The 26,224-nt window shown below is 39.4% G+C and overlaps 1 protein-coding gene across 3 annotated transcripts; it reads right to left on the bottom strand.

The window, feature by feature from the left end:
• Positions 1-2,187: 2,187 nt before the first annotated feature.
• On the bottom strand, positions 2,188-25,775 carry camsap3 (calmodulin regulated spectrin-associated protein family, member 3). Of its 3 annotated transcripts, XM_085351704.1 has the most exons (18): positions 25,304-25,775; positions 17,802-18,064; positions 11,304-11,444; positions 10,990-11,076; positions 9,992-10,024; positions 9,048-9,186; positions 8,812-8,951; positions 8,634-8,718; positions 8,472-8,514; positions 8,314-8,369; positions 7,984-8,056; positions 5,754-7,851; positions 5,542-5,666; positions 5,054-5,340; positions 4,872-4,965; positions 3,560-3,684; positions 3,346-3,464; positions 2,188-2,758 (listed from the first exon to the last, which is right to left on the bottom strand). In XM_085351704.1, the coding sequence occupies exons 1-18, from the start codon at positions 25,434-25,436 to the stop codon at positions 2,459-2,461; spliced, it is 4,341 nt and encodes a 1,446-aa protein (XP_085207830.1). In that variant the 5' UTR covers positions 25,437-25,775; the 3' UTR covers positions 2,188-2,458. The 3 variants fall into 3 exon arrangements, with proteins under 3 accessions (XP_085207830.1, XP_085207828.1, XP_085207829.1); XM_085351702.1 differs by lacking the exon at positions 9,992-10,024; XM_085351703.1 differs by lacking the exon at positions 9,992-10,024 and having other exon boundaries at positions 7,984-8,020.
• Between the last annotated feature and the right edge of the window lie 449 nt (positions 25,776-26,224).

Here is a 26,224-nt window from a genome sequence, read left to right as displayed (position 1 = left end):
AAGGGAAAAGCTATCTATCACAGATCATCAGTGCAAAGAAGTATTTGCGTACCCATGCAATGCTTTGGCCAAGTCTATTGCCTGCAGTGTTACCACAGCCAAATAACTCATCAGTTTCTTTAACAGTATTCTTGAGAAATGTGAGAACCAAGCACTAACGTGTTGTTTTTAGTAATCAGGAAGAGCTTAACTGTCTAAAGAGGAAAGAAAAATGCATCAATAAAGTTTTACATTTTTACACAAGTCTCTGTGTGTACTTAAGAGGAAAATTATGACATATTGGTGCTATTTTCTCACTATTCCGCAAAGAAACTTCTTTCCAGCTGATTTTACCTTTAACAATTTTTTCAATTATTACTGCTCCAAGTACTACAATAAAAACAAATGAATGTGGGAAAGAAACATGAAGATGAAAAACAAGATGTAGATGATTTAAAATGGATTTTATTCATCTGGTTAAGTTGCCAAAGAAGTCAGTTAAGTCCGTTTATGGAATGAACATTTATAGTGTGCTGGCACAGATCCAAAAACAAGGGAAAGAAAACCAATGTTATGACAACTTCTATGAAATGACTACATGACTTATAACCTAAACCAAAAAAAAGAAAGAAAAACTAAAGGAAAAAAAAAGGATAACCTGAAACTAAACATCAAATGCACCGTCTAAATTAAAGCAAATAAATACACTTCTCAATGATAAGGGGATTTCTAGGGGTGAAATTGCACTGAATCAAGAAAAGAAAAAAAAAATAAAAGGCTGTTAACTACCAAATACTAGTTTTAACAAACACATAAATACAAAAGTCCACCAATTCCATTTGCACTACTCCTCACACACAAATTTATCATTTATTTCCTAATCACTGTTTAACATTATTTTATATCAGTAATGGAATCTCATTCAAAAACACATTTCTTGCAGGCAGTGGTTTGAAAAGAGAGAGAGAGAGAGAGACAGCTGAACCGCAATAGCTGTTGACGGGACAACTAAAAAAAAAAAGATAGAGGGCTAATTCGCCACAGGTTTTTGTAGTGATATTGACCTCATAACAAGCAATTCCAAGGTCTTAGAAGTGTGGACACAAGCAAAAAAAGAAAAAAAGCAGTTCGGCATTTTACATTCCTCCAGTTGCACATGGAGTCTCTAGAGACTGTGGGGTAGATGAGGGCTGTTACAGTCCGGAATGATCCTTCATCAAGAAAACCTACTGTTTATATGCCAAGACACATAAACAGGGAAATAAAATAATAGGAAACAGACTCATAGTGACCTAAAGGATTTATTCATCCCAAGACAAACTGTTTCAAATTCTATTCATTCTCATTCACTCATTCGCAACTCAAACATACATCTCACTTATACTTTGCAGCAGGCTAGCTTATTCATAGCTTACAAAGGTCAACGTTTTACAAATCATTGTCAAAAAAAAAATCAAATTAATTAGCATTCAGTATATATTAAATTATCATTGATTATCATTCTCACAAAGAGCTGTATCCAAGATAAACACGATAAAGCCCTCCTTCATGTTTCCAGGTTTATTTTTCAAGATAAGCTCAAATAACATTTCAATTCATCACGTGTTGAAAATGAAAAAAGCGAGCTACTAGGGAAAAAGTCACATGAATTTCATTTTTCTTTTAGTTCTCAAAGAGTGAATAATTTTGTCCAGCAAAAACATGGCAAATGGTATAAAAAAAACATCCAGATGTCTACAGCTGAGAGATTGAATGGAGTTCACAAACTATGTGGCACAAGCATTTCCTAGGTCTGGAAGTCCACTGACAATGACAGCAGTCACTACCAGTGCAGAAGGACCATTCACTATAATAGATTCAAACAGTGAAAACACCCCTGAATGGAATGAATGGTTAGTGTGTGCCCTACATTCATTGGGAGCAGTGTTATCTGCTATTAATTTTCAGCTGAAGTCTCCAATCAAAACTGAGACCTTAGACTTGTTTCAGCAGAGTGGAAAGAGTGAGCCCTAGAAGTAGAAAAGGCAAATGCAAGCAGAACTGAGATGGGTGGGAACTACTCGTGCCCTAAGTACTGTTTTGCAGGCAAAGGCAGTGTGGTTGTCCTCTCTTTTTCTTACCTTAGAGTCGCAAAAATGACTCGGGCATGGCAGGGTAAGGCAAGGCATGAGGGGGTGGGGGGGGGGGGGGGGGGGGGGGGGAGTTGTTGTCCTGAATCAGTTGCATTATTTTACAATCTAGGTAGACCAGAGATAAACTATTCTAAGCACACTGGCTGAGTGAGTAGGTGCTTGGCCCATTCTCTTAGCATGTAGTGTTAGCTCCACGTGGATAGCTGTCCAAAGTCAGTCAATCTGTTTTCTGTTATTCTAACTGAATAACAATCTCAACTGCCACACTGGCCAAAATCAAGGGAAATGAAAAGTCAAGTTGGGAATGGATTCCCTGAAAAGCACCTCTACCTTTATTGGATAAGTCTTTATTTGAGAGTGCCAAACTTTTTGGGAGTTCCTGGGCGCTTTTGCCAAAAATGGCCAGGGATGGTGAAAGCGTCAACACTCATGGACATGGTTTTGGACGGGATGACGGTGAACTGCTTGCGGTCTGAGCTGTACTTGTAAATGGACTCAACCATATCAAGCGTGATGACTCGCGGGCCAATGCCAGTTAGCCGTGCCATCTCATCGGTTTCAGGGTTCATGGTATAAACCGCTCTGAATTGGCAGCTGGAATCTCTGAAGAGGATAAGAAAGTGATTGGCTGTGCTTTTCTCCATTTCCTGAAAAGAGAGATATAGAGAAAAGAATAAGTATATGGACCTAATCAACTTGGGGAGGACATTAGGTTTGATGCATGCAGGTTGTGTGATGATAATACCAACTTATTTTTACATGCTACATCCTCCTTAGGGCATTCATAACAACAGCTGGTAGTCATATTACACAAAGGTTTTGCCGCCACACTTTTGCCACCACCTCAAACATATTGTTTTGCATGTTTTACCTCCATCTTCAATTTGTTTTGTCTTTTCACAAAATGATCTGTGCATCACTGTATGTTGAATTGTTGACAAATAGGTCGTGGCAGCAGTCACATTGTGAGATGGTCATTTAAAATTTCTGATACTATCAGAATTTTTCCCAGACAGCCTTTTGGTTGGAAGTCTATTACAACAGCCATCTTTTAACACAGTATCACCATTTGGAAGCCACAAGTTAAAAAAAATCACTATAGTTCTTTCATGTTGAGCAGCTTTTGTCTGGGACAACCCAAACGCAAACATGTATAAACCTGGCTTTAAGTGCGTTACATAACCTAATTAGGGTGTAGCTTTTTGTTGGACTCTGACACAGCGGGATGGTTTACCTCTACAATCTTGTTTTTCTGTGGTTCATTGACCTTCCCAGCCAGGCAGCAACGAGTGATAGCATTATGGATAATGAATTTGTTGGACTTAAAGCTAGGCTCCTTGTACAGCTTTGGTCCTGCAAAACACAACATTTCCAAATGCTATAAAGCAAACAAAACAATGCTTGCAGCATTCATTTTTACAATTTTTTGTGTGGAAATTATGACTGACCTGTATATTCTGGGATAGAAGCAGGGGAGGAAATAGCGGAGCCAGTCTCCCAGTCCTTCTCTCCATTCTGAACACCAATTCGTCCTGGGGACCTTCCCCGTGATCGAGCAGGAGAGTGTGAACGACTAGAGAGATAACAGAGGAAGCATTTTTTACATTTTGAGGCTTTATTTTTCATTTGCACCTGATAACACAGACTAAACTGCATCTATAGTTGGTATCAATGATACAAGAACACCCACTTATTAAATATTTTAAACTTTAACCCTCTGGGGTCCAAGGTTAAATTGGCTGTTTTTCAGTACTTTTGATTTTACCTTAATATTTCAACTTTAAAAACTATTGACCTTACCTTATTTGATATCATTCTTTTCAGCACAACCTCACATGTCTAAATCTACAGTCATTTTTTTCAATTTTGACTTACTGTATTAACACAAATGATCTAAAAATCACAGAAAAATAATAAAATCAGAGTAGGAAAATTTTTTTACTGTGAAAGCAAAAAACATGTTTAACAAATCATTTTCATAACTTGAAATGCAAACAGAAATTGTACATTTAAAAAAAATATGTACAAATTTTGCAAACAGCAAAGCTATATGCAACTATTTACCTAAAAATGCATGCAATACCTCAGGTGTCTTTTGTACAACCATTTAAAACTATTTCTAAAAATAAAATTACAGAACAATAAGGTGCCATACAAATTATTTGTGAAATTTAAAAAAAAAAAAACTACAAAAAAGAGGCGCATATCACAGGGATAATAGCTACAGACCTGTCAACATTCCTCCTGTTTTCCACCTGGAGACAACACTTACATTTCAATCTACCTTTAATGGTTTTTGGCTAGCAAATGTGACATTCAACAGTGCACTCATTATTTTGACACACAAAACAATGACTACACACCAACTACACTCCAAACACGCTAAACATCACAAATTTCTCAACTATCAAAACTCGCTATCAATATCACTCTCTCTCTTGCTCACTCGCTACCATCGCTCCTAAAACTTTCTCCTCTTCCTTAACAACCTAATGTCACATGCTGCAATATGATTTTTCGATTGCGGTTTTCTTCTCGCACTAAATGTGACTGTAGTATTCAGAAGAAAACAAACAAAACAAAAAACGCTTTTTTTTTTTACTTGGCCTATCAACACAATTTAAAAACTGGTATATAGTTTGGAGTGGAGACTTTAAACACAGGCTAAATTTCAATGTTTCAGGCTAAATTCTGTGCTTCCCACTTTTTAACCATTTAAAAAAAGAAAATACATCAAGTCATTATCAATTTGCAGGTTACCTGGGTGACTTCCTGACGGTCATACCGCCAGGGTCATTAGCCATGGAGGACAGGTTCATGGATGAATGGGAGTATACCTTGTTGAGCTTAGTGCCTACAAGTAGGAAATATTGTACATGTGAGCATAGGAAGAGAGAATACAAAAGCCGGGAATTTTACTGGTTAAAGTCAGAAGTACTTACCCATGAAACCTTTGACAGGACTCTGAGAGAGCACAGAGTCATCTCTGAACATAGTCTTAGGTCTCTGCTTCTTGACACCACGCACTGTAGTGGGTTTCTGCTTCAGAACCTTGTCCAAGTCTTCCATGATCTTCAATTGCTGTCTCCTCTCATATTCCTGCTTAGTGAAGTCTCCTCTACGTTGAGGAGTGCCTTCTGCTGGTGGGGTTTTGGGAGGAGTGCCTGGGGTCTGTGGTCTGTCCTCATTTTTACTGCCCCAGCCTTCAATGATCATCCACTGGGGCTTGCTAAAAATGAAGTGTAAGACCTTTAATGTGTAACGCCACATTATGAAATGCAACAAGACTGAATTATGGGATTAATGATAGCAACAATTCGAGTCATAAAACACAGAACAATAAATTATTAAATCCAAATTATGTGCACCCTTTGGCTGCTTAAAATAAAAAAAAAAGATTAAATTAAAGCTATTCAGAAACTGGTCTCACTTTGATTCTTTTTCTTTTTCCTGCTCAAGTTTTCGTCTTTTCATCTCTTCTGTTCTCTTCTGCTGTTTTTCAAGAAAAGCTGCTTTTCGCTGAGCCATTTCATCCTCCGGTCGATCTTTGTCATCCTAATAATAAAAAGGGATGAATGCACACCAATTATAGCACACTTTCTATGCAGATATATACTGTGAAAATATGTGTCAGCCACCAACCTTGAAAAAGAAACCAACTGCTGCTTTATTCTCTGCCTCTGTGAGGTCACTCATTGAGTCAGAGAGAGCATCAGGCACTTGGTCATCCTCCTCCTCATCTCCTCCCAAGGCAGACAGTGAGATCTCTATCAGGCTACTGCGTTTGCCATTCAACATCCCTGCAGGTGCATCACTCTCAAAAGAACATTCAGATGGGGCACCAGAGCTGTAGCCCCCTCCTGCAACGCCTTCCTTTCTAGTCAATGGACCATGATTGGACCCGACCTCAAGGTCCATACTAAATATACTTTGTCCATCATTGGAGCCTACTTCTGACAGGCCGTCATCTGCACCAGGACCTGGAGTTGGGGTAGAAGCTGGTATTGGGGTCAGTGTAGTTGTTGGCACAGGAGTTGGTCCTAATGAGCGCAGCTCATCTAGGCTACCGGAGTCACCAATGGAGAATGAGGATGAAGTCTGTACTTGAGATTGCCAGGGATTTACACGACGAAGATGGGGGATGCGGTCTACATTTGTAGGTGGGGTAAGAACCCTCGACAGGGAGGGGACTTTAGTGTCTGATGGACGACTGTGTTTTGGGCTTTTAGGAGGTACAGACTGGGCTCTTCGATGTACATGAGGAGATTTAGGAGAAGTGGTGTGGTTTGTGATTTTGCGTGATGGAGACGGAGAAGAGGAGGCCGAATTTAAATCTCGAGTGGTTTCTCGTGACAGGCGTGCAGGAGGAGGGGCTGAGGTGGAGGTTTTAGGGCTGGTTGGAATAACCCAAGACTTGTTATTGGAAGGTGACGGTTTTTTCTTCATTAGCTGATTTTGCTGCTCAGTCAGTCGTTGCATGTCACTTTGCAGGGAGCTAAGAGCTGCAGTTAGCTTGGACACTGCGTTGTTATAGTCCCCTAAAGGAGCAACCACTTTGTCAGTAGGTGTCGCATGGTGCTTCTCTCCTGGTGTACCTGCCTTCTCTTTGACCTGCTTGTTGAGCGCAAGTCCTCTTTTAACATTACCCTCATCTTCCACTGTGGGGTGCTCTTCATCTTGTTCCTGTTGATCTTCCAATTCGATTCGTGCTAGCCGCTCTTCAAGTGTCAAGCGAGAGAGGTCTTCTTCTGTGAATGAGGTACTGACCTGGCCATCTTCTCCTTTCCCCTCACGGTGCTCTTTCTTTAATTGCAGAAAGGCACTCTTTCCTAGTCTCTGCCTATGCTTTGCAAAAATGGCCTCAATGCGTTTCTTCTGAGCTTCGATGGCTTTGCGCTTTTCTTCAAGCCGAACCCCCAACTCCGACATCTCATTATTCAGCTGTGGGCTCTTGCTGGGGCTTTCTTCAGACTTCTGTGCCCATGATGTCATCTGAGGAGAATCACTAGATTTTGGAGAATCAGTAATCTGTTTCTTTTTCCGTTCTACAAAACTGGTCATCTTCACACCACTGTCAGGAACCTCCTTACCAGCTCTAATAGCAGCACCACCTGCAGCACCGGGTGTTGATGGAGTGGACTGAGCTTTAGGCATGTCTTCTGATGCATCTGAATCCACACTACCGTCTCTCAAAACTGAGTCATCATCTCGTGAACATTCAGAAGTGTTTCTAGTGCGAGTGGATTCACTGGACTCTCCTGTTGGCCGATACATCATTCCTGAGCGGGTTGGTGCAGAGGAGCTGATTGGTGGTAAATTGCCATTATAGCGAGAACTAGCAGGATCATCAGGAGAGTGGAGGTAGAAGCCGTCAGGAGCACCATCAGGGTGTAAACGAGGCTCCATTTTGCTTTCATTGTGAATAATCTGAAGAGCCTCTTCAATTGTAGGCAGCTCTCCTGTTTCACTTGTCCCGAGGTCATTCTCCTCTGCCAACTTAGGAACAGTGGGAGTCTGGGTGGCCCAGGATGCTCTCTGTGGACCATTAGGTCCTGAAGGTTTGCTAAGCAAATGACTGAGGTCTTCGGGAGGGGTGTAGGGCACCCTTGCCATATTTTGACCAGCTGGGTTCAGCTGATCTGAGCTCACAGAGCGGGTTATTACAGGGTTGCCCATCACAATGTCTACGTCGCTGTCTAGCCCAAAAGGAATGCTGAAGGATACTGCTGACAATGGCCGGCTTAAAAAAAAACCAAAAAAAAAAAAAACCCCAACAACAAACAAAACAAAAAAGAAAACACAAGCATGAGCACATTAAAAAAAAAAAAAATAAATAAAATGCTTAAATCAGTCCAGAATATGCTAGTCCTACCTCAGAGGTTTCTTGCTCCATGTCTTTCCAGCTCCTTCTATATGAGACATTGAGGTAGACTGAGTCAAAGATCCTGAGTACAATGGGACATACACAGACATGTAAAGGCATGCAAACAACACCGGGATGCAAAAAAAAATGGAACACAGAAATTAAAGGGAAAACATTTACAAAAAGTTTCGAATGTCTATCCAAATAAGAAAACAAGACTATCAAACAGCACAAGACACAACTAAAAGACAAACATGGATTGAAGGAAATAAGTGAACCACACTGTAAAATGCTTATGTAGCTAAATGTAATGATGGCTGACCATAGTCTTCATCTTACCTGATGCAGAAGAGGAAATTGGGAGGAAAGGCTTCTTGAATATAGAGGGGGAGGTACTGCAAAGCACAAATACTTCACTTAAATGACGGTATTGTCTAAATAATACGTTGCCCTTAGTCTACTACAACAGCAAAATCACACCCAGAAAGCTTCTGTACCTGTTATCACTCAAGCTGCTTGGTGTTACTGGTGTAGATTCGCCTGACAAAAGAAAAGCCACAAACAGACTTTTTAAAATATATCAATTATATATGATATATATGAAATATATGTTCGTGTTAAACAATATTTAGAAAGGACCGCAAATCAGTGAGACTTACTTAACATATCTATTGGCTGCACAAATTCTGGTCTTTGTACTTCAAACCAGCTAAGCAGTTCTGCCAGGAAGCTCAGCAAGTTAATCTAAATCCCAGAAAATAAATCAAGCACTCAAAAGATAACACAGTATTTGTGTGAATATATTTTTTGTTCATCAGTGATCCAGACTGAAAGTACCTGAAGTTCCTGTGGTGTATATAACATGTCCTCCAGTGCCAAGTGACAGCAGCTCTTTAGGCAGCTGTCACAAAATTCACGGATGAATTGCAGGTTGTACAAGCTATCTGCTACAGACATGGAATCCTTCATACAAACATCTAACAGAGAGATGAGAAAAAAAATTTTATTTTCACAAATGTCTCAGGTTCTAAAGGTCATTTTTTGCAGCATTCTGTTAGAATGTTTGTTGGTACCTTCAAGTCTCAGAAGGCCGGGGCAATAGTAATGTATGACGGCAGCAACAGCACATCCACTGGACAGGTCTTTAACTTCATTCACTACTGGAAAAACTGGCTTTAGTTTGGACTGAATTTTATCCTTCCTATAGCGGAGCTAAAAAAAAAAAAAAAAAAGAGAGAAAGAAAAAAGACAAATCACACACAATGTTGAATGTAATTTTATAAATTTCACATATTAGTTCATGCCATCAACCATCAAGTTTATCAAACATAGGTAAATGCTCCTAAGCAGACACACAGTGATACACAATAATAAAAAGTGATTACAAAATTAAAAGCAACAAATGAAATAAAGAAAGGTCATGCTAAACCGATGTGAAAAGGAGAGCGCAAATGTGAACAAACTGAAGATGCAGAGAGAGTGACTGAACTGGAGCAGAAAGAAAGGGTTTTTTTCTTCAGAAAAAGTGGGTCAAGTGAAGGTCTCAGGAGACAGAATGAAAGAAAGAGATTAGATCTCAGAAAGAGAGAAAATGTTTCAGGTACAGCTATAGTATACAGACAAAACAGCCCACTGTGGCAGTGAACCAGTGGATTAGAAGCCTTTCTGTTACTCTCATAAACACATACAGACATCTTTGCCCCACACTTGAGAAAAACTTGAACATGGCAGTTTCAGATGATCAGTTAAAAAAAGAAAAAAAAAAGACTGCTATTCATGCACCACACGTCTCCACAAACAATGTCTTTAGAGCTATTGTCACAGCCCAAATCTATCACACTTATGCTGTTAAGTGCAATTTAATGCTTACTAGGATGTGATGCACAATGCATTCCCACATCACATTTGGGGAAGAAACAAACAAACCTGACCATCAGATATTTCCTGATAAATTTGATGAAGACACTGGAAGGATGGAGGGACAAGGGGAGGAAGCAGAGGAAAGGAGGGAACTTACAGGAACAAGTTTCCAGTACCAGCGAGTAGGACACTGTCAGATTGGGGCGGGGGAGAGACAGGAAATAGAAGGAAATGGAGAACAGGAGTACAGGGAGACATATTAAGCGAAGAGTGGAAGAACTAGAAAAACAAAGGGTTGTGACTACTTTATTTACACGAAATGGCAAGACGGCCATCTTGAAAAAGCAATTCCCACCTTGTCCTTGTTTTAATATATCAACCAAGACTTGTTAGGATTGATAGAGTAAGGAAGTAGAAATAGGAAGCAAAAACAGAAATTAGCTTCTTTTATAATAATTTCGTTTGTCTCCAAAACAGGGTGAAAGTTTCTGAATACTAATGTAGCAGCTGGAAGGTTTTGTTCTGACTGGACAAAGCATGATATTTTTCATGTAAACTTTTTTTTATTGAACAAAAAGCTCTTATCAAATATGCAGAAGATGAGGCAAACCACTGAATTTAATCTATCAAAATTCAAATGTATTTTTTATTATGGAACCTACACTGTTTGCACACTGGCAATATATTATTTCTATGATTTTACAGCATTTGTCTGTCACAAATAGACATTTTCCTGTGTTGTGCATTTTTTGTGTAAAACAAAAAAGTTTCCTTCCATTTCTTAGATACCCGTTTCACTTTCACCCACTGCAACTTAAAGGTTTGAGCAGAACACACGTAATTGTTCATTATAGAAGCTGAGCCACGCCAACTGATAATTCTGGATTAGTGCCACAAAACCCTGTCTAGAATATTGTGCCAAGCTACACCTGACTCCACCTGATTTGCAACAGCAACTGACGTCATTAAAATTGCAAAAATTGCTGACTACACCCATGTATATACTCATTTATATACACCCTGTTCCCCCAAAAAACCTAAACGAAACAGACCTGCCCTGACTGCATAATCCCATCAAGAATATCACGCATTTCTGGATAGAAATAACAATACAATAACAGTGACAATACACTGAATATTTAATGCAGTACTCACTGATGGTTGAACAGGTTGGGGGTCTGTAATGGTCTCAGACAAGTCATTCTGGGCTCCTTCAGTACGTTCTCTCAGATTCTGGTTCAACTAATAGCATAATAACAAGAGAAAATCATTTCCACATTCTTTTGTGCCGTGTGTTCACAAAGTCAGAAACAAGCATATAAAAACAAAGTTTAGAGAATTACAGTTCATTAGTCACCAGTTAATTTACTAACTTAGTGCTCATACAAATGTTGAACCAAGAACATCTTCTGAAAGAAAATTAGGTGTTTTTCTGAAAAAGACATTGTTTTCTTTGGCCTGTTCCTTACCTCATTAACCCAGTGAAGCAGAGCATCTTCCCAGCTGGCTGCTTTTCCCAGGAGCTCAGCAGAACTACATGTCTTCACCGCAGTCACTGTCTCCATGGCTCCCACAGCCATCAAAGCATCCATCACTGCCAGATGAGCACTCTTCACCAAATCACATGGGAAGGAGGAAAAAAAAAGGAAGTGAAGAGCAATGACCCTGGGCAGCATCAATCAATTACAGTTAAGACAGTAATGTTGGATCCTTTTCTAGCATGGTCCTTACAGCAAAATACAATGCACCACTACCAGTATTTACATGAAACACCCTCCAGAGGTCACTAGAAGCCAGTTATGAGTCAGCAGAAACTAACAACAGCTCTCAACAAGTAAGCACACACACATCAGTAGATGTGGAAGACCTTTGGACTCATGTTTATACCCTCATTAAATCATTAAAGAGGCACTGGACCTGTAGCAGGTGAACACATGGTCTGCAAGATTGCCATTCCTTACCTGCTTTCCCTTTATTTGCCTTCTTTGAGCCATTTCCCTTTCTCTTTTGCACAGTGAAATAGTTCTGTATGACTCATGTGTGAGAGACTGCAGGACAAAATGATGTGTTGTAACTAGATCACCAGGAAGCGTAACAAAGAACACCATTCTCTTTAAGAAACAGGTGCTTGTGACCGAATGTATTTTTGACACAAAAAATGGTTATAAAACCTTGATTTTCCCCACTCAAATACAATCAAGCAAAAAAGAAGAAGAAGAAAGAAAACGTACTTAAATGTATTTAACAATCACAATTTGAAGTTACCTACTTAGACAAGACCATTACAGAGCTCTGGTTAATAGATAAAACACATTAACAACTTTGCCTGTAAGACAGAACTTACAGGCAAAGCCTGTTAAAATGTTCCAGTAACATTATCAGCTCAGCTAGAGTGAAACCTTTAACTCTATAAACCTGTTAACTTATTAGACGTTGTGCTCTGTTTGTACTGTAGGGTACAAACACAGCAAAGCAAAGAGTACAACACTATCTTATAGTCAACCTTGTTACTGCTGCAAATTATAATAGTTGAACAATTTTTAAATTTATGCAATTCCCACTATATTCATAATTGTTCAGAATATTAGTTCTACTTTGTTTATACAAATTGCTAATAAATTTGTTCAGTTTTAGAATGTGCCACTGTGGCCACCTTTCTCTTGCCCTTTCTCGTCATCTGAGTGAGTAATGCCAGCAGCACTCTCTTTCTGCTAGCTTCTCATATACAATAAGCTAAACACTTGTAAACAAATTGAAAACATGTATGAACCTTTTTTTATCTTGTTTATCTAAATCCTTTTAAATTGCCTTTCAACAGTACAGTTGGGTGCCAATCTCTCCATTAATACATTAATAGGTAACTGCAATAACAGGCTTGTTACAATAATTAAGTCAGGCTAGCAGAGAGGCAAAAGGCCGATTAAAACATACTGTGGGGCCATTCCTTCAAAATCTTGTCAACAATTTGGAGCTTAATATGTGCAAATCAGCGCCTGCCGCCTTTCACTACTTACAACTTCAGAGATTCTTTTCCTCTTAAACTCTTGTGTAGCCCCAGATGGGGGGCAGGGGCAGTCCAGCTGTGTGCATATCTGTGTACTGATCCCTGATGTAAAGTGCTGACCTGAACACATACAGTGCCTGGGCAGGCAGGCTGGGTGGGGTATGCCAGCAAAAGCTTGCCAGATAATATTGGTCAAAGCTCTCTGGATGTGCTGTAGTCTGTTTCTGTGAGCAGTGTGGCCCTGAGTGACCTGCTTGCCAACCACTGTTGCCAGCACTAGTGTTACTGCTTCTGTGTGTCCTGCCTAATACAGGGACTGCAGGGCTGAAACATCAAAGCAATAAATGTTCCTACAAAAACCAAAACCAATAGGGATTCAGAATATAATTACTTAGTACTGATCATTCCAACATTGTAAGAATTGGAAATAAATTGATTATATTAACATGGTTTTACAGGATTCTGTAGTTCAAAATACAGATCCTTAGAAAATGTAATTTATTTATTTTTGTATGAATGAGTCAATGTGAGCCAAACATAAAAATGTCCACTGCGTTAAACATCAATTATATTATCATCATCATCATCATGTAAGATTACATATTATACATTTTTAATCATAAAATATTGGAATATTGATAAGCAATGGTTCACTTGTATTTTCCTAACAACCAGTAAATTTTGCCAGTAACTATGCTCTGCCATGAAAGCAAAAAGATATAACATTTTTGCTTTTAGCCGCAAAGTGTGTAATCATAGGTTGGAGCTATTGCCACAGTGTGAAAAGAAGATGACTGAGAGAAAAAGAACAAATGCATGACAGAACTATTGAGAGTGGCTGACTCCGATGTTATGCCTACAGTAATTATTCAGAGGGTAAATCATGGAAAAAATGGGAGAATGAAAGGAGATAAAGGAGGGGGTGCTGCTAGTGGATTTCCCATTGCACACCCAGGAGAGCTCACTAAGCTAAATCACAAGTCTCCCTAATGAGAGGAGCAACTCAAACACACAGCACAGAGCCTGCCAGATCACCATAACAACCAACCAGCTGACCCATAATGCATCTCAGTACAAGCCTGACTGCAGCACTGCTCTCTGCTCCTGGCTTAGTCCTAGCTCCTAGCTCTTAAAAAACAAAAAACAAAAAACATCCATGCCCCTTAAACCAATGTGACACACAGACAAAAAATTAATAGGCCACAAATTAACCCAATCAACATGGAATTTTATGGGATTATTTGGAAACTCTGTTTGCATGTCTATAAATGTAACTCAGATAAACAAAGAATGCAAAAGGCATCTTGTTAAGCATTATGTGAGATTATGATGAGGGAAAAATCTGATTACGTCTGAAATATGACTTAACCCCATTCCCTACCCTGCTTGGTGCCACCTGATGGGGAGAAAAATAGGGGATCAGGGAGGGCTGGGGCCCAGAAAGGGATTTTAGAAAGGGGTTATAGTATGAACATCCATATGTATATGAACTGTATACCTAAGCAAGTAAAGACAAGTGTAGAAAAGCTGCATAAAAGTAATTTTGTATACTGTAAACAAGTTTCATTACAACACATTAGTTATCATTCAACAGAAGCCCAAAGCAGAATAAATGTGCAAGATGATGGTTAGTGTTTCAGATAGTCTGCCACATCTAATTTCAGTTAAGCTCCTGAATGATGCTCACTTGACCAGAAAACCTGCCAGCACAGCACTATGATTTAAGACAAAGTGTCACTGCCATCCAAAACCAACAGGAGACCATGAAGAGGTTTAGCAGCATTATAGCTACATGACTTACTTTAGCGCTGTGGGAATCGACACAGTATCTATAGTAATATTACATATAGATTAGAATTAGAATCTATTGTTACAGAAACATATTTAACCAATTTATTTCATATTGTGAGGTAGGTTAGGTGTCTGGTGAGTCAGTGGTCATCTCTGGCATGTCATGCGATAGTGGATGATTGCACTCAGTCTGCATGGCAGATTATCTCTAATCTTCAAAGATCTTTATCCCCAATCTGAGGAGTGATGGGGGCTGGGCAACCATCAGAAGTAGTGGACCAGAAGAACAGTTAGTAGTAGGACATATAATTCATTACACATAGGACACAAGTAATGGGGTGGAGGCGGCTGCAGGATTTGAACCCAATTCCAAGGAATTCTAAGTAGGTTTTTTTGTGTTACGATTCCTCCATCTAACATAGACACATTAATACTATCTCACCACTGGACTCTGGAGCAGTGAAGGGAAATCTAATGCTTCAGTTACCAAAACATGTTGGACAATTTTTCCAACTTCTTGAGAACAGTTTGGGAAAGGCCCCTTTATATTCCAGCATGACTGTTGCCAGTATACAAAGCAAAGTCCATAAAGGCATGGCCAGATGAGTTTGTTGTTGAATAACTTGACTGGGCCGTACAGACCTCAACCTCAAACACCTTTGGGATGAATTAGAACATTGGCCAGACTCCCTCACCCAACAGCAGTGTCTGAGCTCACAAATGCTCCTCTGAATATTCTCACAAACAACTCAAAATCTTGTATAAACCTTTCTAGAATAGTGAAACTTATTATAGCTGCAAATGGTTCCAACTCCATATTAATGTCTATGGATTTAAAATGGGATGAGAGAATAATTGATAACTTACAGTTCTGTATGCATTAGGTTAGCTTTTATCTTTAACCATCTGTTAGCTTTTTTGCCCTACTTTGATTAGGTCAGTGGCATTCTATTCCAGTCCTGATGCATGAACTCCAGCCAGCACCCAATGTGTCCTTACGACTTATGATGAACCTGCAACGCTGGATTTACACGATTAGCAAACACAATGATTAGCTAACAGCAGCAATAATATGAAGTTGTGCGATTTACCAATAACAGTGTAAAAAGTCATTAACAGTTGATGGCTTTGCAGAATAACAGGCACCAGTGTGCAGTCAACTACAAGCATGACTCTACATGCTTTTAAATGCATGTAGCATGTTATCTACCTTGTCTGACTCAAATATGTGAAGCTTTAATATACAGCAGTCCTGCAGCAGATTGCTGCTGCAAAGCCGTTTACTGGCCAAGACCCACAATGATGCCCCATCCTTCTATTGCTGCAGCATGACCCACTTTCATTGCTTGCCACACTGTAGCTGCAGTGCCAGTCAGTGGCGACAAGCCCAAAGAGAAGCCAAACAGCTACTGGAAAGCTCATACACTAAAGGAGCAAAACAGCAAATGCAGCATTAACAGTAACAGCCAAATAACAAATTTAGGATTTACAGTTAAGAGGTACCATTTCCTGACCTGGAAACCTCATTCAGAGCTAAGTTACATGGCAGGCAAGCTGAGACATTTGTATGCTCAGAAACTACAGCAACATGATACATGAAAGAGGCATGTCTCATTAGGCAGTTATTACTGGATTTAATAATCCCAGTAGAAATCATAACCGTAGCCATTATTACAGTGATTACAAGTGGAAAAAAATTGAATTTTAAGATTTTTGACATTAAATTATCATCATAATCATCAGAATGTGTGATGTCAGATCAGGGTACTGATATTGTTGCAGGTGATGTCAGAAAACCTGCAAAGAGCAAGCATGTTTATAAAAGAAAGTCCTTCACTAATCTGATATAACAACTATGTGATCTCAGAGTCGGTACAAGTGAAGGTGCATGTGACACTATTTATTCTTCCTTTTATTTCGTTAAAGCTTTCACCAGAGCACAAGTAGGAAAAATACTATGTAAAAATAAACTAGCAAAGCCCCTTTAGAGGATGGTTCTGCTTTTACCATTATTCATCTTGCTTTGTATCTTTTATCTTTAAAAAACACTCTCTCGCTCCAAGTCAAGAAAAAGGCAGCATTCACATTAATTGGGTCAGATTTATAGGTGCATCTGTTCAACAATATGACATCTAAATTTGGATTTTTATCAGGTTCTACTCTTAATGAGGACTCAAATTCTCAGCAGTATTGCTGAGAAAAACAAAACAAAACAATGCATAAGCCCATTTCAAGCAAAAACCTGAGGTTCTCATTACAACTGTGCCATCAGCAGGGAAGTACCTGCTCCTTTGGCCAGCAAACAGGAACAGTGAAGCAACCAGCATTCACCTAACATAACACCATTTTCCTTACTAATCCTTGGAGAGTCCCTGCTTAGCTTTCAAAAACAGCCTTTGTGTACGTAAACCAAGATGGCTGGGGAATTTTCATTGTATACCATTCCATGAGAAGGATAGTAATCTGTAAAAAGGGAAGACTACTTTAAATTTGAAAGTTGTTGTGCCAGCTGGGGGCAGAAAAGAAATGCATATTACCTTAAATAAAAAGATTTCCCTTTATTTCAGCCTGTAGTTTAGCAAAAACATATTAGCCAGCTGCAGTTTTTTTTATCCACATTGAAGAACACATGACTATATTATGTTTGAACAAGAACTAAGCAAGCAGGAAGAAAGAAAGCGAGAAGGAAATCTATTGTCAAGAGCTAAGAGGATAAACCTGTTTCTCTTGATTTGACTCACACAGCCAACCCAGAGAATTCTCTTAACACACAACAGCTAATGTTTCATCAAAATTGTTAAGCTATTATTCTGATCTGAACCATCTATTGTATCTAGATCATCTCTCTCACACACACACCCTTAAAGTAAAGTGGTTATTCCTCATGTGACCATGACTGCTCTTGTCCTAGCAGCTGGATCCACTCATCCTCTGGGATGAGCTTGGGGAGTGGGGGAAGGGCTGAATGAGTAGGGGGTCTTTTTGATGCCCTTTAATCCCTAGAATCAAAGCATAAACATGGCCCTATATCAGAAACCAAGCGAACTTGAACCTATTTGCTTTCCTACAGAGTTCTGCATAGCAGAGAATCTGGTCTAACGAGAAGAATCCCAAGGATAATAGACAAAAGCATTTCACCCTCCCCATCACCCAGACAGTTTCATCATTTTACCATTTTGATGGGTTTATGTCGGAGGTCAGCATCAGTCACTGTTGTGTCCTGGTCTTTGGCAACGACGCCTCTCTGAGTTAGAAGCTGCAGCAGGGTGGCGTTATCTTTTGGCTGAGCCTCAGTTGCAGTACTACCCAGTAATATGTTGTAGGTGCGACAGTAGAGCTCTGATGACTGCAGGAGGTGTGTTACTGGAGGTTTAAGGTGCTCCTGTTCATACTGGTCACAGTAGAAAGGGTCACGCAGCTCTGCAGGGACATTTTCTACAGAGAGAGGAAAAAAAGACACAAATGGTTAATAATAAAAAAAAAAAAAAAGTTTCTAGTTGTGGTTCTATTACAGACATGTATGCAACAGTATTGCCAGAGCATACACAACTATACCAGACCAGACATAACAGATCTAACAGTGAAACCAAGGGGCAAAGTGTGCTAGTGACATGTCAGTCACACAGTAAACCATACACTAACATTTAAGCCTATGATCTTATCAGGAATGAGTTTACTGAGGTTTACAAGCAAGGGAGGTAAAGAAGGCTATGAGAGACTTCTTTACAAACTGACTTCAATTTGTTACCCCATGAGGAATCAGAATACTTTATTAATCCCCTTTATTGATATACCACCTTAAGGGAGTCCAGCTCCATCCCCACAACGTTACTGGCCATACGTATCAGTTTATTGAGTCTGTTGGAATCTGTGACCCTCAGCTTGCAACGGTGTAGAGGATCGCACTGGCCCCAACAGACTCGTAGAAAATCCTTAGCATTGTCCAGCAGATGTTGAAGGACCTCAGTCACCTCAAAAAGTAGAGACGATTTTGGCCCTTCCTGTAAAGTGCTGTGGTGTTTTTAGCCCAGTCCAGTTTATTGTCAATGTGTACTCCAAGGTATTTATAGTCATCCACAATGTCAACATTGACCCCCTAGATTGAAACAGGGGTCAAGTGTTTCCTGGTAATGGTACTATATTAAATAATGCAGGTTTGAGGCATTTCTGCACTGGTTTTACGGTTTTTAAAACTAGAAACTACATCTATTTTTCAGTCTATAAAGTCCAAAGCGAGATGTCCATGTGATTTGCCTTGTACAACTATAAACCAGGAATAAACATGTTTAAAGTATGTGTATAGACAATGTTTATGTTCACAACAAGTGTACGGGGATATTGTTTTGTCTTGTTCAACATTCAGTCACTTCAAAGGAGCTTGCAAAGAAAAGCGTCTGGACTTCTTTAAGTTGCTTGAAGACGTTTCACCTCTCATCCGAGAAGCTTCTTCAGTTCTAAGGTCAAATGGTGGAGAGTCCCAGATTTAAACTCAGTGGGAGTATTCCCCCCAAAGAGGGACAAAAGGACCCCCTGATGATCCTCTAATCGCCTGAGCCAAGGTGTGAAACTGGGTGTGGGTCCCAATCAGCCAGAGTTTTGGGTGAGCTCATTGTGAAGCCTGGCCCCACCTTATCAGCAACAAGCAACTTAAAGAAGTCCAGACACTTTTCTTTGCAAGCTCCTTTGACTACGATGACCTGGATGACTGAGAACCTTCACAGACATTCAGTCGCTTCAACATTTTGTTCTGTTTGTTTTTCACTTACCAAAATTAGCATCAAATTTAATACCACAATGGACCCTGGATGTACCTTGCTCAGCACACAAGATAGCCATCACTAGATAAGAATGTAGTCACATTTATATACTGCTTTTCTACCCTTACTGACCACTCAAAACACTTTAACCACAAGCTACATTTAAGCATGCACTCATAAAGTGTATTATTCTATACACTTTAAGCACTTTATCTCCCTCTTATCCCAGTCCAATTTAGAATAACCAATTAACCCAACATGTACATGTTTGGATTTTGGTAGGAAGCCAGAGTACCCAGAGGAGACCCATGCAGGCACAAGGAGAACAAACATGTAAACTCCCCACAGAAAGGCCCCAACCAGGGTTCAAACCAGGGATCTTTTTTTGCGACAGTGCTAACCACACGACCACTGTGCTGCCCATAAAACCCACCGGCTATACCCTCTCACCCAATGTGAAAATAAAGACTAAATATGATGACAACAGCAAAAAACACAAAAATCTGAGCCTTCAACACTAGTGCACAAATGACTTTGTTATCATGATCTGTCTTTTATAAGTTTACCCTAAAAACACAAACTTGACACACACCCTTTGAAACTGGTTTCTCTGCAGCAAACCTAACAGCCAGTTTCTTTGTGCAACCATAAACAAACATGTGACTTGCCGTTTCAAAGGCCCTTGGACAAAAAAGTTGACTTGCTTAAACGCAAGCAGTATGTCTGCAAAAAGAAAGGAAAAACGTGTGTTTGTGTGTGTGTTTGAGAGCCTTAGACTATATATAACAGAAGAACAAAGGGATTATTACAAGGGAGGTGTCACTAAACTGCTGTATCATTATATAATCATGTAATGGATCCATTGACATCAGCTGTCGAAACAAAAGCCGCCTCCTTTAATCAATGCCCTGTTCCCTTTGTCTCACCCTATGATGACTATAGGTTGCCACACAATATGATCAGTCATGCCACATGGTTCATGCTGTTGTAAATACTCTCAGGTGCCAAAACTGGAGTGCCTACTTTAGTGCTGTAAAAACAAATCATCTTGGGTCACATAGGTGCATTGTATATGTAAAAGAAAAAAAATTCCACTGTAATGTGTAAAAGACAAAAAGGTAAACCAGAAAAAAATTAGCCCAGAAGGCAAAGTAGGATGCAAATGCCACAACTGAGTGAGATTGGAAAGATCGATAAAAGAATGATTTCCCTATGACACAGTCTGTCCATGAATGATCACTTTGTGTGACACATATCAGAAACAAAGTGGCTAGAAAACTGAGGCTTCAAATTGTTATACAGGTCCCCAAAACTATGCACATGCACAGCAAAAATAGCAACAATTATTTAGTAAAGCACACTCCCGATTTAAAAACTAAAAGTAATACAAGGTAACAAAAAGCATGACGAACTGGAATACTTGTAACCAAGCCTTGCATTGTGATGCCGCAATTATATTCATCAATGCCCTGCCAGGGGAATATTTAGATTAAAAGCATGTGCTTGTTTTGTTTGCATAAGCAGGAGCAACTACCTCTGTCACTTTTATAGTTCATGGGGTCAAAGCTTATCTACTGGTTTGAGTAAAAAGGTAAAAGTCAAATGTGCGAAAAGCTTCTAAACACATCATCATAGACGGTAAGCTAGAGGAACGCTTGTTAGGAAGAGCCAGTCAAGCAATTTGTGATTTTGACTGCGATTCTTCAGCGGGTCTGTGCTTTTGTTAACCCAAATGTCTTAGATACCAACCTGGGACTAAAGAATACAATGAAAACAGTGTTACAAACTTAAAGATCAGAGCACTATTTTAGTGACGAGTATTTATTTTTTCTTAAGTAAATCAGACCAAGCTATTAAAACATGCAGTAAGATGTATAGAACTTGCTAATGTGGTTGAAAGTCAGTTCAGCTGTGTTAGATATCTTCTGTACTGACCTGTATCGTTTGATAGCCTGCTGATAACAGGAACCACATGTCCCTCTACCTCACTGACTATTTGAGCTAGCATGCTGGTCATTTCACAGCCATGCTCACTTGTCCTACAGTAATCACACACCGAACAATACAAACTCTCCACCTCACTTGCTAGGTGGAAATCGAAACTGATTTAAACCAAGCGAAGAAATCCACAATCCACCAATTGTCACTTTACACTGGGGTGTAAGCTTTAGCACAATGAATGTCAACCTGCTGGATATGACTATCTAAACGTCCAGGTTTCTCATGGGAGCCTTTCTGGAACTCTAAGAGACATTTATTTTAAAAATTTCTCCATGTAATCTTTAGGCAGTAAATGAAAGACAATCATAATTACAATTCCTGTATCTTAACTCAGCATTATATGTGTTATAATAATGAAAGCGGTTTTAACTTTTAAATCTTTCATTGAAAATTATACAATAACATCTTCATCATGTGGTGAAGAATCAAACAGGCGATTATATGCTCTCATTTTTAGAACAAAGCAGGTACTGTTTTGCTGCCCCAAAACCAAGCAGTGGTGAGAGGGGCCGTGGTAGCATTCTACCCCACACGTGACCCCTCGTTCTGTGTAAAATGCTAATGCCACTACCTTATCTGAGCTTTATTATTTATTATTGCCATCTACAACAAAGATCTTATCATTAACCCTTTCTTAAATAATACTGTACTATTTGATCACTATTGTAAAAAGGGTACTTTCTGCACTATACATCAAGCACCACATCATCACCAGTAGCTCCCTCTACCAGGCCTGTATATCCTATCACATGGGCAACACCTTGCTATAGCACAAGCTTAAACTGCATTAAATGGCAAGCGTACAGCGAAGTACATTTTAAAGAGAGAAAGTCTTAATAATATTTTGAGGTGTTTTGGCATTTAACAGTATAATGCCATGAAAGGCTAACATATAGTGAACAGGAATCCCAACCGTTTAAGTAAACATTAAAAGCAAGCCAACATCCTCCTCAGGTCCTTCTCCCTTGCTGACTCACCATGGTCACAATGATTGGAAAAGGATGAGTAATCAGTCAAACAGGATTTCAGTATGGGCCAGCAACTTTGTAGCTATGTGAAGGTAATATGCTACTGTAATGGTAAGAGTGGGTCAAAGTGTGAGGTGGTTTGGTTTTATAGCTATGAAAAGAAAACATAGGATGACTCCAACAAGAGATTGTTGGACATAAAAAACAATATTTAAGCAGCGACATAGTCTGTTTCCCTGTTATTCAGATATGGAAAACAAACACAGATAATTCACGTTGGCAATGATTAGAAGGAAACCTGAATAACAGAATGCATAAATGTCATGCCCTTGGACTTGTCACTATAAGATTAAGTATTTCTTAAGCCTCAGCAGGTAAATCAAGTTTCTTGTCCCATTCCAGCTTGAGTCATACTCAGATCTGGAAACTCATTTCTCATGACAGCTTCAAGAACTTCAAGGGTAAATAATTAATTACATTCATGCCTAACTTTTTTTTTTTTTTTTTTAAACCCTGCATGGAAAATATTAGACATAAATAATAAGTCAATGCATTAAAAAAAAAAAAAAAAAGATCCCAAGACTTTCATACATTAAACACCCTCGCATGTATATTTAGTATGCAAGCATGTATACATATATACAATATAGATATAGTTAAAGTGTACTATACAGGAAGGAAAACAACATTTTATCTCGTCCATTAACCTCTTAACACCCACAAGAAAACTACTTAGAGAACGGGTTGGATTGCTTTTTAGCCACATTCTAAACATGTTTCAGAAAATACACATTATATTTTAGATATTTACCTTTCAAATCAACACTCACAGGCATTTTTCCCTACAAGTCTTCTATTACAAAATTTCCATTTTGGTATGAAATAGGAGAAAGTTCTATGTAAAGACGTGGCAACCTAATCAAATCACCAGTAATGATGGATATTAAAAAATAAATGCTGATAGCCAAATGTCCCTAGGTAGAGCAGAGCGTATTGAAAAGATACTGTGTAGCTACTGTGAGTTGTCCATTACTAGAATGACGAGTTACAGCCTACAGGCTCCTTCCTTGTTAAAACACAAGGTCCATGTTTCCTTGGTTAAAGGAGACAGCGAAATCATCATGGCAGCCCAATATTTCAACATGTAAAAAAGCATTTTAACTGGGAAGTGAAAAACAGCGCTGACCACTGAGACAATGTGTTGCACATTACAAGACTGAAGTCTTGAAATCTTGACTGAAGACAGTGAACTTAACCGTAGGGGTTTGCTTGTGGCAAAAGTGAAACTATCTTGTAGGAAACTTTATTGTTTAAATTGTGCTGCCATGCTTGAAACATTTGTTATGCAAACACAAATATTTCAGTCCATCCATATCATTGCCGCTGATGCTGATTTTATTCTAGATTTTTTTTTTAAATTTTATCTCAATAAGTGGTTATTGGTTTCCTTAATTAGTTAAACATTAGCTTTTTAGCAAATAATCTAACTAAATATGAAATGCACTGTAAACACTACTTTGTTATCCATGTCAAATTCCATTTTTGGAGAGACTGGAATTAAAAATGCCACCCATTGTTATCTATAGACTAACTGACCTAAAAAGGCTCATGACCAGATGACTGTCTGGCTCCTGCTGGGCTCTGTGTTGTCCTAATGTGCTAGGTTTCTAATAAGGGACAAGATGATGTCACCCAGCTTTACAAAAAAATTACCATCAGCAGGGCTATTGAACTCGATCAAGAGAAAACCTCCACATCATAACAGTGTTTGTCCTTACATTCCTGCAGCTTGGTATGGAGTGACTTTGACCATAGGGTGTGGTTGAGGTGCTTAACAGAGTACACATGAGCTGCAGCCCAGAGTCCTAAACCTGGGACCTGCCTGAAATTATGAAACAAACAACTCATGTTGCTAAAGTTAAATGAAGTTCTCCTCACACCTATTTCAGGATAAAATAAGTAATGCCTGTATTTAAAAAAAAAAAAAATACACTGTAACATCAAAAGGTCCAAGAATGTATTAGTATAGTAATATGTTTGTCTTTTGTTTTTTTATAACCACATTACGTCATTATGTGTAGTCTACTTTTGAAAAAATAAAGCAATCAAGGCTTTTTCTTTACAAGGCTCATCGGATGTCTGCTTCATAAGGTCTAATCTTCACCAGTGAGTGCTCAAACAAAGAGCCATGCTATCACCTCAGGGTCAAAGCTGACGAGATGCCTCAAGAAAATGAGACAAAACAAATTCTTATGATAGGCTACATGTTAAGTACAGAAAACATGTTTTGGTTATGTTGTGGGTGTGCGTTTTGCGCTACAAAGCTTCTCCCAGTTGCTTCTTGAAATTTGCTGACTAAGGACATGGAAAGAAACCCCCTGATAATAAGGCACAAGAGCACTGGTAGTCTATTCTCTGAGCGCACAATGAGCTACGGTCTGCTTTTGATTCAAATAACATGAAGCAGTAACCAGCGTTTACTGTGGGTACTGCGGGCTGTCACCATCACTAGGAGAAAGAAAGATACTGGAAAAACATACGCCCCGTGTGCCCTGTCTGTGTAACCGGATTAAAAACATCCCCAGCAGCTAGCCTGCAATTTCTGACTGAAGCCTGGTGGCTGGAAACGCGACAGAATGGGCTAGCGTGATAAGGCCTACAGGAGGAGGCCGTTTCTGTGACACACATACCTCCAAATGTGCCCACCCATTGAGTGAGAACAAATGACATGTGTCAGTGTCAAAAACGCATACGATGCATTGCTCCTCTGCTCATATGCGCCTCTTTGTGCTGAAAATCGCTGAACTACACACACTGCAGTTCCCCTACATGCATACCGGTTTTCGCTACACTGTTAGACACAATATAAACACATTGTTGGACAACAAATGGTCTTAACACAACCTTTACGCATAACATTCAGGCCTGCCGTGTGAACTAAAACCTACCTGTGCTGCCGTAGGACTTTGCCAGCAGCCATCCGACACTTGCGCATATTTTTGATTTAGTGCAGTCATACAAATCCAATGATTTTATGTCTGGGACCACAAAAGTCTTCCTCATGGTAGGGGAGTCCACCATAGCGAGTCTGTAAAAATGGGAAGCGGTGATGGGGGGGAAAAAGGATACAGTATAAAAATATTCAAGCGATCATTCTTGGAGCAGACGATTCCATACGACCGGGGCTGGGAATACGGATGTGGTTCAGGGTTTTGCAGGGAAATATCCGCTCCGAAGCTACTTCCAAATCAAACTAAGGTCCTTTTGTCGGAGGTTTCGAAGACGAAGTCCTGGCTTAATTTTTCCTTAACACCAGCTAAAGCCCCGACCGGCTGGGCTACTATAAACCGGACTATTCCCCTCGTTTTTGCCCTTCTTCGTCCGCATTGCCGTGTTGTCAGCTCACTGTACGTACGTACGCTTTCGTCCCGCTGATGACTGACTACCAGGTGCTCCACAGTGGAATCGCTCGTCCACTCCACCGTCCAATAGAAAATAAGCTTTAACAATATGGGCGGGACTTCAGTGTTTATGATACAGCAGGTAGAGGTGAGGCGCTTTTGCTACAGGTGAATCTTCTCGCACACAAGTGGGTCGATGAAAGGACACCTTTGAGTGCGAAAGTCAAACAGCCAGTAACCTTCGAAAAAACATGTAGATTAACTATAACTCATTAATTTAAAATATTTACAAATGTGAACATTAGAATCTAAAAGTACTGTCTTAAATTTTGAATTAGTACCATAACTCGACTGGTATCAGAAAAAAAACGTAGCCTACACAAACACACACATATAAAATGTACCTCTCTGAGCTATACTCTACCTTCAGTTTCTGTATTGTCATCAATGTCTTGATTGTGACAATTT

Source organism: Diplotaxodon limnothrissa, linkage group LG4, assembly GCF_057381915.1.
Source record: "Diplotaxodon limnothrissa isolate DT_005_m linkage group LG4, D_limnothrissa_male_GT1.1, whole genome shotgun sequence".
Lineage (NCBI taxonomy): Eukaryota > Metazoa > Chordata > Actinopteri > Cichliformes > Cichlidae > Diplotaxodon > Diplotaxodon limnothrissa.
This window is presented reverse-complemented; position numbering and strand designations above follow the sequence as displayed.